The sequence below is a fragment of the Phyllobates terribilis genome, unplaced genomic scaffold (assembly GCF_046119375.1).
Source record: "Phyllobates terribilis strain yellow unplaced genomic scaffold, ASM4611937v1 Scaffold_2__4_contigs__length_985480577, whole genome shotgun sequence".
Taxonomy (NCBI): Eukaryota; Metazoa; Chordata; class Amphibia; order Anura; family Dendrobatidae; genus Phyllobates; species Phyllobates terribilis.
Genome location: NW_027362762.1, coordinates 372350042 through 372363031, shown reverse-complemented (window position 1 = coordinate 372363031; position 12990 = coordinate 372350042). Strand labels below are relative to the sequence as shown.

Below are 12990 nucleotides of genomic sequence, written 5' to 3'. Positions count from 1 at the left end.
ACAACTGTTAAGAGGAGACTTTGTGCAGCAGGCCTTCATGGTAAAATAGCTGCTAGGAAACTACTGCTAAGGACAGGCAAAAAGCAGAAGAGACTTGTTTGGGCTAAAGAACACAAGGAATGGACATTAGACCAGTGGAAATCTGTGCTTTGTTCTGAGGAGTCCAAATGTCTTTGTGCGACGCAGAAAAGGTGAACGGATGGACTCTACATTCCTGGTTCCCACCGTGAAGCATGGAGGAGGAGGTGTGATGGTGTGGGGGTGCTTTGCTGGTGACACTGTTGGGTATTTATTCAAAATTGAAGGCATACTGAGCCAGCATGGCTACCACAGCATCTTGCAGCGGCATGCTATTCCATCCAGTTTGCATTTAGTTGGACCATCATTTATTTTTCAACAGGACAATGACCCCAAACACACCTCCAGGCTGTGTAAGGGCTATTTGACCAAGAGGGAGAGTGATGGGGTGCTACTCCAGATGACCTGGCCTCCACAGTCACCAGACCTGAACCCAATCGAGATGGTTTGGGGTGAGCTGGACCGCAGAGTGAAGGCAAAAGGGCCAACAAGTGCTAAGCATCTCTGGGAACTCCTTCAAGATTGCTGGAAGTCCATTTCCAGTGACTACCACTTGAAGCTCATCAAGAGAATGTCAAGAGTGTGCAAAGCAGTCATCAAAGCAAAAGGTGGCTACTTTGAAGAACCTAGAATATAAGACATATTTTCAGTTGTTTCACACTTTTTTGTTAAGTATATAATTCCACATGTGTTAATTCATAGTTTTGATGCCTTCAGTGTGAATGTACAATTTTCATAGTCATAAAAATACAGAAAAATCTTTAAATGAGAAGGTGTGTCCAAACTTTTGGTCTGTACTGTGTATATGTATGTATGTATATGTGTGTGTATATGTGTGTGTGTGTGTGTGTGTATATATATATATATATATATATATATATATATATATATATATATATATATATATATATATATTACACACACTATACATTGTCAGTGGGTTAATGATTGGTGCACAGGTAGATGTCTGTTCTTATAAAATCATTAGTTATTTTTGTGATAATGTAAACATTCTTATGCAAAAGAGTTGGGGGAAAAAAAGTCTATTTCACCTCAAATATAGGCAAATGGCATCATCTAGGACAATGCATTTTATTTATTTACATGCAAATATCCTCTTCAGAGAGGAAGAGGACTAGAACTACAGTAACACCTATTGAGGGCAGTTCTAAAAGTCAATATCGACCCTTTAACGGGCCTCGCCTTATGACCTAGGAGAAAAAAGTTAAACCAGAAACTCTATTTGCAGACATGTGTTTTGGGCTGTTTGCCCCTGATCAGCAAAAAGCAGAAACTTAATTTGGCTAGGAGAGAGGTTACGGGGGAATGCTTTTAATTGTGGAGAGTGCAATTCCAGCATAAGGAGACTTATAGGCCAAGCAGTGCCCCTCTGGGAATTTTAAATATGCAAATGGCCTCTTCAGAGCGGAAGAGGACTAGTACTCAAGTGTTGAGTTTGGCTCCACAGTCATGTGGCAAGGCTTTTTAAAGGGTCGACATTAACTCTTACAATTGCTACCCCCTAATAGGTGGCACTAAAGTTCATCTTTTTCTTCTGTAAAGAGGGTACTTGTATATTTAATTTCCCAGAGGAGCATTGCATGGTCTGTCTCCTCATGACTGCTTGGCACTTTCCACAAGGTGAAATGTTACCCTCTAGATTCATGTATGTATACATAATCTGTGTGTGTGTGTGTGTGTGTGTGTGTGTGTGTGTGTGTATATACAGTTAGGTCCATATATATTTGGACAAAGACAACATTTTTCTAATTTTGGTTCTAGACATTACCACAATGAATTTTAAACAAAACAATTCAGATGCAGTTGAAGTTCAGACTTTCAGCTTTCATTTTAGGGTATCCACATTAAAATTGGATGAAGGGTTTAGGAGTTTCAGCTCCTTAACATGTGCCACCCTGTTTTTAAAGGGACCAAAAGTAATTGGACAATTGACTCCAAGGCTATTTCATGGACAGGTGTGGGCAATCCCTTCGTTATGTCATTCTCAATTAAGCTGATAAAAGGCCTGGAGTTGATTTGAAGTGTGGGGTTTGCATTTGGAAGGTTTTGCTGTGAAGTAAACATGCGGTCAAAGGAACTCTCCATGAGGGTGAAACAAGCCATCCTTAAGCTGCAAAAACAGAAAAAAAACATCCGAGAAATTGCTACAATATTAGGAGTGGCAAAATCTACAGTTTGGTACATCCTGAGAAAGAAAGAAAGCACTGGTGAACTCATCAATGCAAAAAGACCTGGGCGCCCACGGAAGACGACAGTGGTGGATGATCGCAGAATAATCTCTATGGTGAAGAGAAACCCCTTCACAACAGCCAACCAAGTGAACAACACTCTCCAGGAGGTAGGCGTATCAATATCCAAATCTACCATAAAGAGAAAACTGCATGAAAGCAAATACAGAGGGTTCACTGCACGGTGCAAGCCACTCATAAGCATCAAGAATAAAAAGGCTAGACTGGACTTTGCTAAAAAAAAACATCTAAAAAAGCCAGCACAGTTCTGGAAGAACATTCTTTGGACAGATGAAACCAAGATCAACCTCTACCAGAATGATGGAAAGAGAAAAGTATGGCGAAGGCGTGGTACAGCTCATGATCCAAAGCATACCACTTCATCTGTAAAACACGGCGGAGGCAGTGTGATGGCTTGGGCATGCATGGCTGCCAGTGGCACTGGGTCACTAGTGTTTATTGATGATGTGACACAGGACAGAAGCAGCCGAATGAATTCTGATGTCTTCAGAGCCATACTGTGTGCTCAGATCCAGCCAAATGCAGCTAAACTGATTGGTCGTCGTTTCATACTACAGATGGACAATGACCCAAAACATAAAGCCAAAGCAACCCAGGAGTTTATTAAAGCAAAGAAGTGGAATATTCTTGAATAGCCAAGTCAGTCACCTGATCTCAACCCAATTGAGCATGCATTTCACTTGTTAAAGTCTAAACTTCAGACAGAAAGGCCCACAAACAAACAGCAACTGAAAGCCACAGCAGTGAAAGCCTGGCAGAGCATCAAAAAGGAGGAAACACAGCGTCTGGTGATGTCCATGAGTTCAAGACTTCAGGCTGTCATTGCCAACAAAGGGTTTTCAACCAACTACTAGAAATGAACATTTTATTTACAATTATTTAATCTGTCCAATTACTTTTGGTCCCTTTAAAAACAGGGTGGCACATGTTAAGGAGCTGAAACTCCTAAACCCTTCATTCAATTTTAATGTGAATACCCTCAAATGAAAGCTGAAAGTCTGAACTTCAACTGCATCTGAATTGTTTTGTTTAAAATTCATTGTGGTAATGTCTAGAACCAAAATTAGAAAAATGTTGTCTCTGTCCAAATATATATGGACCTAACTGTGCACTGCTCAAAAAAATAAAGGGAACACTCAAATAACACATCCTAGATCTGAATGAATGAAATATTCTCATTGAATACTTTGTTCTGTACAAAATTGAATGTGCTGACAACAAAATCACACAAAAATCATCAATGGAAATCAAATTTATTAACCAATGGAGGCCTGGATTTGGAGTCACCCCTAAAATTAAAGTGGAAAAACACACTACAGGTTGATCCAACTTTGATGTAATGTCCTTAAAACAAGTCAAAATGAGGCTCAGTATTGTGTGTGGCCTCCACATTCCTGTATGACCTCCCTACAACGTCTGGGCATGCTCCTGATGAGGTTGCGGATTGTCTCCTGTGGGATCTCCTCCCAGACCTGGACTAAAGCATCCGCCAACTCCTGAACAGTCTGTGGTGCAACGTGACGTTGGTGGATGGAGCGAGACATGATGTCCCAGATGTGCTCTATCGGAATCAGGTCTGTGGAACGGGCGGGCCAGTCCATAGGTTCAATGCCTTCATCTTGCAGGAACTGCTGACACACTCCAGCCACATGAGGTCTGGCATTGTCCTGCATTAGGAGGAACCCAGGGCCAACTGCACCAGCATATGGTCTCACAAGGAGTCTGAGGATCTCATCTCGGTACCTAATGGAAGTCAGGCTACCTCTGGCGAGCACATGGAGGGCTGTGCGGCCCTCCAAAGAAATGCCATCCCACACCATTACTGACCCACTGCCAAACCAGTCATGCTGAAGGATGTTGCAGGCAGCAGAACGCTCTCCACGGCGTCTCCAGACTCTGTCACGTCTGTCACATGTGCTCAGTGTGAACCTGCTTTCATCTGTTTAGAGCACAGGGCGCCAGTGGCGACTTTGCCAATCCTGGTGTTCTGTGGCAAATGCCAAGCGTCCTGCACGGTGTTGGGCTGTGAGCACAACCCCCATCTGTGGACGTTGGGCCCTCATACCACCCTCATGGAGTCGGTTTCTAACCGTTTGTGCAGACACATGCACATTTGTGGCCTGCTGGAGGTCATTTTGCAGGGCTCTGGCAGCTCCTCCTGCTCCTCCTTGCACAAAGGCGGATGTAGCGGTCCTGCTGCTGGGTTGTTGCCCTCCTACGGCCCCCTCCACGTCTCCTTGTGTACTGGCCTGTCTTCTGGTAGCGCCTCCAGCCTCTGGACACTACGCTGACAGACACAGCAAACCTTCTTGCCACAGCTCACATTGATGTGCCGTCCTGGATGAGCTGCACTACCTGAGCAACTTCTGTGGGTTGTAGAGTCTGTCTCATGCTACCACGAGTGTAAAAGAACAACTAACATTCAAAAGTGACAAAAACAGCCAGAAAGCATTGGTACTGAGATGTGTTCTGTGGTCCCCACCTGCAGAACTACTCCTTTATTGAGTATGTCTTGATAATTGCCAATAATTTTCATCTATTGTCTATTCCATTTGCACAACAGCATGTGAAATTGATTGTCAATCAGTGTTGCTTCCTAAGTGGACAGTTTGATTTCACAGAAGTTTGATTTACTTGGAGTTATATTCTGTTGTTTGTGTTCCCTTTATTTTTTTGAGCTGTGTGTGTGTGTGTGTGTGTGTGTGTGTGTGTGTGTGTGTGTGTGTGTGTGTGTGTGTGTATATATATAATATTGCAAAAAAAAATACATTACTTAATTCTGAATTATACAGGTCTTTCCACCACACCAAATAATTTTTTATTTGTAACTACTTTAAATGTCCTCTCTTTGCTGAATATTTGTTATGAATAGGCATAACTGATCCCTAAGCGCTGTGTGCCCACAGTGAGTTTTTGATGCTGCGTATCACTGCTGCAAAAAAATGCAGCGTCTTACAGCTCCAGTAAAGTGGATGGGATTTATAGAAATCTCATGCCCATTGCTTTTTTTTTTTTTGCACTCTGCATAAACTGACCTGCAGTGCGTGTTTCAAATCCTCAACATGTCAGTCTTTTATGGGTACACTGAGTTTTCTGTCCAGATTTTCCCCATAGAATTGTGTTAGGTGTGGAAAATCGACAGGTCAAAAATGCATGTGCATAATTAGTGCGTTTCTGCAGCAGAAACGCATATAATACACACATGGCTGAATCAATAAAGTTTTGTCAAATCCAAATACCAGGAATTATCCAGAACAAAGAAGCGTTATTTAAAACATGACACACCAATAAGAAACGGCAGCATCAAAATGCAATGAAAAAAACGCAAGTAACCTAATTCAGCTAATGGGTGCAGAAATGATGCGGAAAATGTGCAACATCAAAAACTCACCTAAAGCTCATCGTGGGAATGTAGCCTAAAGGTAATTCCCAGATAGTAAGTTAAGAGAACTTATTGATGATTGGGGGTAGGGACCTCCCCCATCCTGAGACTTGGGCTCTGGAACACGAACAGTATCCCATGGAAAGGGGGATAACCTACTACCTTGGGAATAATCTTTTTAGAGAAAATGTCTCAATACAAAATGCATACATTACAAAATATAGCTTGGATGTGGTGAGGCTGGTGTACTTTAAAAATGCATGTCAAAGTGGCTGTATAATCCTTTTTGAAAGTTTTACTCAATTTTTGCCCATCTAGCCTGATTGACAGCTCCTCATTGTTCCTCTTGCTGCTGAGATCTCACACTGCTCAGTACAAGCTGTAGCTGTCAGGTTGAGAGGGCAGACACTGAATCAACTTTGACTCATCTGCTATTTCATTCTACAGTTAGGCTCCTAAAATGCTCGTCCTTATATCAGGATTATACAGTCATTCTGATGTAGATTTTCAAAGCAATACACCTGTCATCAGGTCTAACAGATCTGTTTAATAATGTATGCAGTTTGTGTTGAGAAAGCTGGTCACAGGTCTGTTTTAAGATACTGCCCATTGTTCCCTATAAGCCGCATCTAGACGTGCCGAATCATAGGACAGCCATATACACCATAATGGGCATGAATAATTAGAAGAAAAAAAACTGATTTTTACTGCACAATATTCTTTGGGTAATACTAGAAAAGAGCATTCTAGACATATGTGGTGTGTAGCTGATAAATTGCACAGAGTAGGTGAATGTACAGAATGTGTGTTATGCTCAGACAGAAATGTCTGTAAGATGTGAGTGTTTAGGAGACCATTCCTGCCATGACCTCTCACACATACCGAGGTCCGTGTCTCCAGCTCCTGAACACCAGCACCTCTGTGAATCCGGTGGAGGACATGTACCAGCAGTGCTGAATATTAGTGTGCATATAAGATCTAACGTGTTAACAGCCTGACCGATTCGGTAAGAGTTTTTTGTGGTGTTTTTTCTGAAACGCATTAGAACCAACATGTAAATTATAATTTTTAGGCAAGAGGAAAACTGCAGAGGCTACAGCCGTGCTGCGCGACCAAGGAAAAGGAAAAATGACCATCAATGGAAAGGAGTATTTGGATTATTTTACAGTACTTCAAGACAGGTAGGGAAGCTGTGCATTATTCATGTGTAATTCAAAATGCTATGTATGAACAAGGGATATTAAAGTGGCGTTATAGGTAGTTAATGGAGTTGTTCAGGATTAAAAAAAAAAAACATGAAAACATAACTGCTTTCTTCCAAAAACTCCACAGTATATGTCTGTAGGTTGCGAGGGCTATTGCAGCTTTGCTCTATTCACTGCAATGGAGCTTAACTCCAATACCAGACACTATCCATGGACCGGTGGGGCATGGTCTTTGGTGAATGGAGTCATGATTTTTACATTGCGTTCTGGCACCCGTTCGGTGGCCCCTGTGGGGGGCTCACATCCAAACCACATGCAAAATTGGATGCCGCAGAGTGAACATGTTCTCTGACGTGCATCATTTTTGGGAGTATACGCCTATTGGAGGCAGACACTTGGACAAAGCAACAAAGAAAATGACGGCACTTCCACTACAAAAACTAGGTGTGAACAGGTGCTTACTAAGAGCAGCTACCTCCATATATAATGAACAAATAAAGTGTGCTACTTTATTTGTTCATTATATATGGAGGTAGCTGCTCTTAGTAAGCACCTGTTCACACCTAGTTTTTGTAGTGGAAGTGCCGTCATTTTCTTTGTTACTAGATTTAGCGTTGACTGAGCACTCCACCCCCACCCCCATGCCGCAGGTGGTTTTAAATGCATCAGGATCTGTCTTTCCCACACATAAGCAGACGGAGGTCTCTTAGAGAGGTATTCACATTGGTAGGTCCTGACATCGAGAAACGCCTTACCGCGGCTGTCAGGTACACATGAATTGGCCAATTTATGCGCTAAGATTTCTCATTTATTTACAGCAGTAATGCTATTCATTTTCCATACTTCATATTTCATGCGCTAAAAAAATTTTTCATTTATTTCTATTTTTTACAGCAGTTATGCTATTCATATTTCACATCTATATACTCAGTGTTACAGTGTGCTACTTTATTTGTTCATTATACTTGGACATAGCAGACTGCGTCTGGGTGTCGGCCTCCAGTAGGCGTATACTCCCGAAAATGATGCACAACAGAGTACTCATTCACTCTACTGGTACTATTATAGTCTATGGCCCCCATCTGTGCATACGTCCGAATCCAGTTTTGCAGGGGGTTCGGAAGTAAGCCCCGACTGGCCCACCAATCGGGTGCCAGAATTCAATGTGAAAGCACCCTAATCCTGAACAATCCTTCAGTTTTCAGATCTTTAGTTTATGTTCGGCTCACTGTATAGCTGCCTCTCTTGTTGCAGTATAGACAGACAATTTTTATTAAAATTAATGTACTAGGTCCATGTAACAAAACAGGGCAATAATTATTTCCCTCAGATATACTTTACAATGTGCTCAGTACTATATAGGTCATAAATACACACTGGTAATGCCAAATAGTCTCCACGCATGGCTGTTTCTACCTATGGATGGTGTGCAGAGCACCTTGTAAACTTGCATTTGTGGGACCAGAATGAAAGAATTCATGACTCTGGTTTGTCAAATTATTACATATTATTAATTTGGAACGTCTGAGTAAAGTTTCTCTTGAAAATAGTTTTCTATGTTTTCTGTACAGCAAGAATTAGGGCGGTCCTGAGGCCTGCTAACCTCTTCTTGACATTTATTTAATGACGCAATACATGGCAGATATAGCTGCCACTGTTGATGGCAGCTTCACTGGTGGCAGTTAACGCCTTATGTTCAGGTCAGAGGCAATAACTTTATCTGATTATCAGAAAGGGGTAGGGCTTCCCTTTGTTGCCCCCAAATCCTGGCAGCACCCCCTGGTGACTGATCATGGCAACTGAGGCCATATGAAGGCTCCGTATATACCATCTTAGTAATCCTAAGAAACCCTGACACTTTTAGGGCTTCATCAGAGATCACTAAAATTACATTAGTGTTAAAGTCCCCCAGGGAACTGAAAGAAAAATAAGGTAACAAACAGCTCCATCAGCCGAAAAACAAAGTTATGGCTATCAGAACATGTCAACACAAACCAAGTTTTCAACTTTAAATTCTTTAATATTCGTGAAAAAAAAAAAGCCTAAAATCTGGTATTTGTATAAATATACCTGTATTTTCATACAATGAACGCCATTACACTAAAAAAGAGCAACAATTGCGAGTGGTCTTTGCCCCTTTCACTTCACAAAGATTTTTCTTTTTATTTCAGTGAATTTCAAGGTAAACTATATGGTGACATTCAAAGTTACCCTTCAAAACAAGCCATCAAATGGTTAAACAGACCATAAATTAATTTACAGAAACTTAAAGCCATTAGAAGAATGGTAAAAAAAATTACTGCATAGGGAAGGGGCTAAATTCATTGACGGCATAACATATAACCATTATATGAGTAGACTTCTGCATATTATGGGAAGTGGAATAAGATCGCCTCGGGCTTAGTCTAGTTCTGATGAACGCAATAAAGTTCGGTTGTTGAAGCTATAATACAGAAGACATAAGATGAGTGAAAGGTGTCTATGGATCAGAGTTACGTTTTGTTTGATCCTTGTTTTTATGTTGTTCATACTCTAAACTCCTCCAGTTTATTTTCTGTGTCAGTGTATGTCTTTTTAGCATCCCCTATTGGAAAAAAGTGAGAATTCTTCTTGATTTACCAACATAATTCCAGTGTTACTGTGCAGCAATATTTATAGCAATCTTATGATGTGTTATATAAATAGTCAATTTTTTTTTCCCTTTTAAAAATGTGAGAAAAAAAATGTATTGATCTATAATGAATAATTCATTTAGAATAAATACATAACATTTTTTTTCACAAGAAGCCATGAAAATGTGGTTAGAAAGCGCAGCTAAGAAAGCCTTAGCAGGGTTATCCTGGATTTTGTAATGGGGACACACAGCAAGAAAAGCAGTATAATAAAATAACTTGTGCTCGTCTGCTAATTTCCCCACCACTATGGTGGTCCCAGCTGTCTTCAACTGCTTGGAAGTGATGAAGCCTCAACTTTGTTTTATATAGGCAATAATGTTTATATTGGTTTATTTAGAGCATTTATGTCAATCCTCTGGTTGATGTGGGTATTGTCATAGTATGAATGATTAGTGTACTGCATTACTATGCGTCGTTTCTATGTGGGTCCACTATTCCTATATTATCCAGATCATGGTGCAGCTCTTTAATGGTATTTTAACCTATTTGTTTTTGATGATACAGGTGCATCTCACAAAATTAGAATATCATCAAAAAGTTAATTTATTTCAGCTCTTCAATACAAAAAGTGAAACTCATATATTATATAGAGTCATTACAAACAGAGTGATCTATTTCAAGTGTTTATTTCTGTTAATGTTGATTATTATGGATTACAGCCAATGAAAACACAAAAGTCATTATCTCACCTGCAAAGGCTTCCTAAGCATTTAAAAAGGTCCCTTAGTCTGTTTCAGTAGGCTCCACAATCATGGGGAAAACTGCTGACTTGACAGATGTCCAGAAGGCTGTCATTGACACACTCCACAACGTTCCAGAGTTCCAATTTTTATTTGGAAATCAAGGTCCCAGAGTCTGGAGGAAGAGTGGAGAGGCGCTCAATCCAAGCTGCTTGAGGTCTAGACATGTCATCTGCTGGTGTAGGTCCACTGTGTTTTATCAAGACCGCCTCCTTGCCACGCCACATTGACGCAGTAATTGATGCAAAAAAAGCCCTGACCAAGTATTGAGTGCATTTGCTGAACATACATTTCAGTAGGCCAACATTTCAGATTTTAAAAATATTTTTCAAGCTGTTGTTATAAAGTATTCTAATTTACTGAGATAATGACTTTTGTGTTTTCATTGGCTGTAAGCCATAATCATCAATATTAACAGAAATAAACACTTGAAATAGATCACTCTGTTTGTAATGACTCTATATAATATATGAGGTTCACTTTTTGTATTGAAGAACTGAAATAAATTAACTTTTTGATGATATTCTAATTTTGTGAGATGCACCTGTATATGGACTGAGAAATGAAGCTTTGATTACATCAATAATTGTATTTATATAGTTTGTAAATTAAAAGGCTTAAATAGGTGGTGTTATAGAGAGCATGGTCGAAAATGTTGTTTGTACTACTTTTTTTATATATTTTTTTTTCTGCTTTATTTTTAGAGAGCAACTTATGTTTCCATTTCAATTCTTGGACCGATTGATGAAGTATGATACAGAATGTACAGTCACAGGAAGCGGAAGATCCTCCCAAGCTGGGGCCGTCCGATTGGCTATATCAAGAGCCCTGCTTAGTTTTGTGTCTGAAAAAGAAATGGAGGCTATGAGACAAGGTAATGGGCATTAAATGATTATGTGATTAGGGCCACGTTGAAAAAGGATTTTTAAGTTGTTCTCTATTGAGGGGACCATAAATAACTAACTGATTGTTGAGTCCAACTGCTGTGGCCCTAGAAAACAGGACTTCATAGACCTCGATTTGCGTAGTGCGGAGGTCGAGTATTTGCACAATGGGGTGATAGATTCCCTTTAAAGAGGCTGTCCACTACTTTTACATTGATGACCTATCCTCAGGATAGGATAGGTCATCAATGCCTGATCGGCCGGGGTCCGGCACCTCCACCGATCAACTGTTGTCCGTGGCAATAGCCGCCGGCCGGAAATTCTTGTGGTAGTGGCCGCCGTAGGGTACTGTACATCTGCCTCCTATTGCTTTGAATAGGAGGCGGATGTGCAGTAGCAAGCCTCTGCCACTACCAGAAGACTGAGTTACTCGTCAAGTGAGTACTTGCGGCCGCCGCTGACACAGACAACAGCTGATCAGCGGGGTATGGGTGTCGGACCCCGGCTGATCAGACATTGATGACCTATCCTTGGGAAAAATAGTTGACAACCTTTTTAATTATTCACTCTCCAAAGACTATGTGCACACAGAGTTTTATTGAGGAGACTGTTCTAGCTTAATGAAACTTTCTTTGGCGAGTTTTTAGAAGAGGTTTTTAGTACCCTGAAGCGGATTTGAAATGTTTTGGAAGAGTTTTTTTCCTGAAGGGTTTTTGCAGCCTTCTGATTGGACAGCAGCTTATTTGGCGTGGATTCCACTAGGAAACACTTCAGAGAATTAACATGCACTTTCTTTTTTCCTGCCAGGCGTTTTTTCAAAGACTGAAGTGAAAAAAAAAAACACTCGAGACTGAACAAGGGAATTGAAAGTGGGGTTTTTTTTGGGAGGGGGGGGGGGGGGATCTTTCTGGCGTGTTTTTATTTTTGGAGCGGACCAAACACTCTACGTGCATACACCCTTAAGCTAAGACGTCCATTTTCATTTTAGTGAAAAAAGTGCCAAATTCCAAGAGCCTTAAAGTTTAATGTATAGGCTAATCCGCATGAATGAAAATGTCCGAGTAGCCTCTATACCGCATGGTTTAGAAATCTCAACACTCTTCTGTGTTTCTATTTTATTACTGCACTCGTGTGCCAGGCATCAGATCCTGCTTCAGTCTTTCCTGAATTTTATAGTTTTAGATGTCTTCCCTGTTCATCTTTCTGACGTGTAACTGTTTCTTTTAGCTGGATTACTCACTGTAGATCCACGCAATAAGGAGCGGAAAAAACCAGGCCAGGAGGGTGCCCGCAGGAAATTCACATGGAAGAAACGTTAATCTGCTGCACAGATGTGGAAAATAACTAGAAATGCAAAAAAACCTTGCTGTATTATAGCGTGTTTTTGTTTGTTTTATAATAAAATGGTAATATATAACTGAACATTTGCTTTCGTTTCCAAAGACTTTTAGGCTGTGTGCACATGTTGCATTTTTTCAGTGCAGATTTGTCACAAAACCTGAAGGGTTTCCTGTTGCCACCAAAGTGAATGAGAATCCTGAAGTCTCATGCACACGTTACGTATTAAGAGACTTGTAGATTTAATTCTGCATCATGTCAGTAATAATAATAATCTTTATATAGCGCCAACATATTCCGCAGCGCTTTACAATTCAGAGGTTCATATACAGCAGTCATAAGTAACAGTTAAAGATAATACAATAATTAAAGCAACAATAATGACAACCCTGCTCGTAAGAGCTTACAATCTACAATG

At 40.5% G+C, this 12990-nt stretch overlaps 1 protein-coding gene across 2 annotated transcripts in view; it reads left to right on the top strand.

The window, feature by feature from the left end:
- Positions 1-12656, top strand: part of MRPS9 (mitochondrial ribosomal protein S9) — a 100586-nt gene extending 87930 nt beyond the window's left edge. For both annotated transcript variants that reach the window (XM_073664753.1, XM_073664752.1), the window contains 3 exons: positions 6803-6911; positions 11055-11224; positions 12462-12656. In XM_073664753.1, coding sequence (XP_073520854.1) covers positions 6803-6911; positions 11055-11224; positions 12462-12553 — 371 coding nt within the window. In that variant the 3' untranslated portion in view covers positions 12554-12656. The remainder of the gene's footprint in view (positions 1-6802; positions 6912-11054; positions 11225-12461) is intronic.
- The last annotated feature ends 334 nt before the right edge of the window (positions 12657-12990 follow it).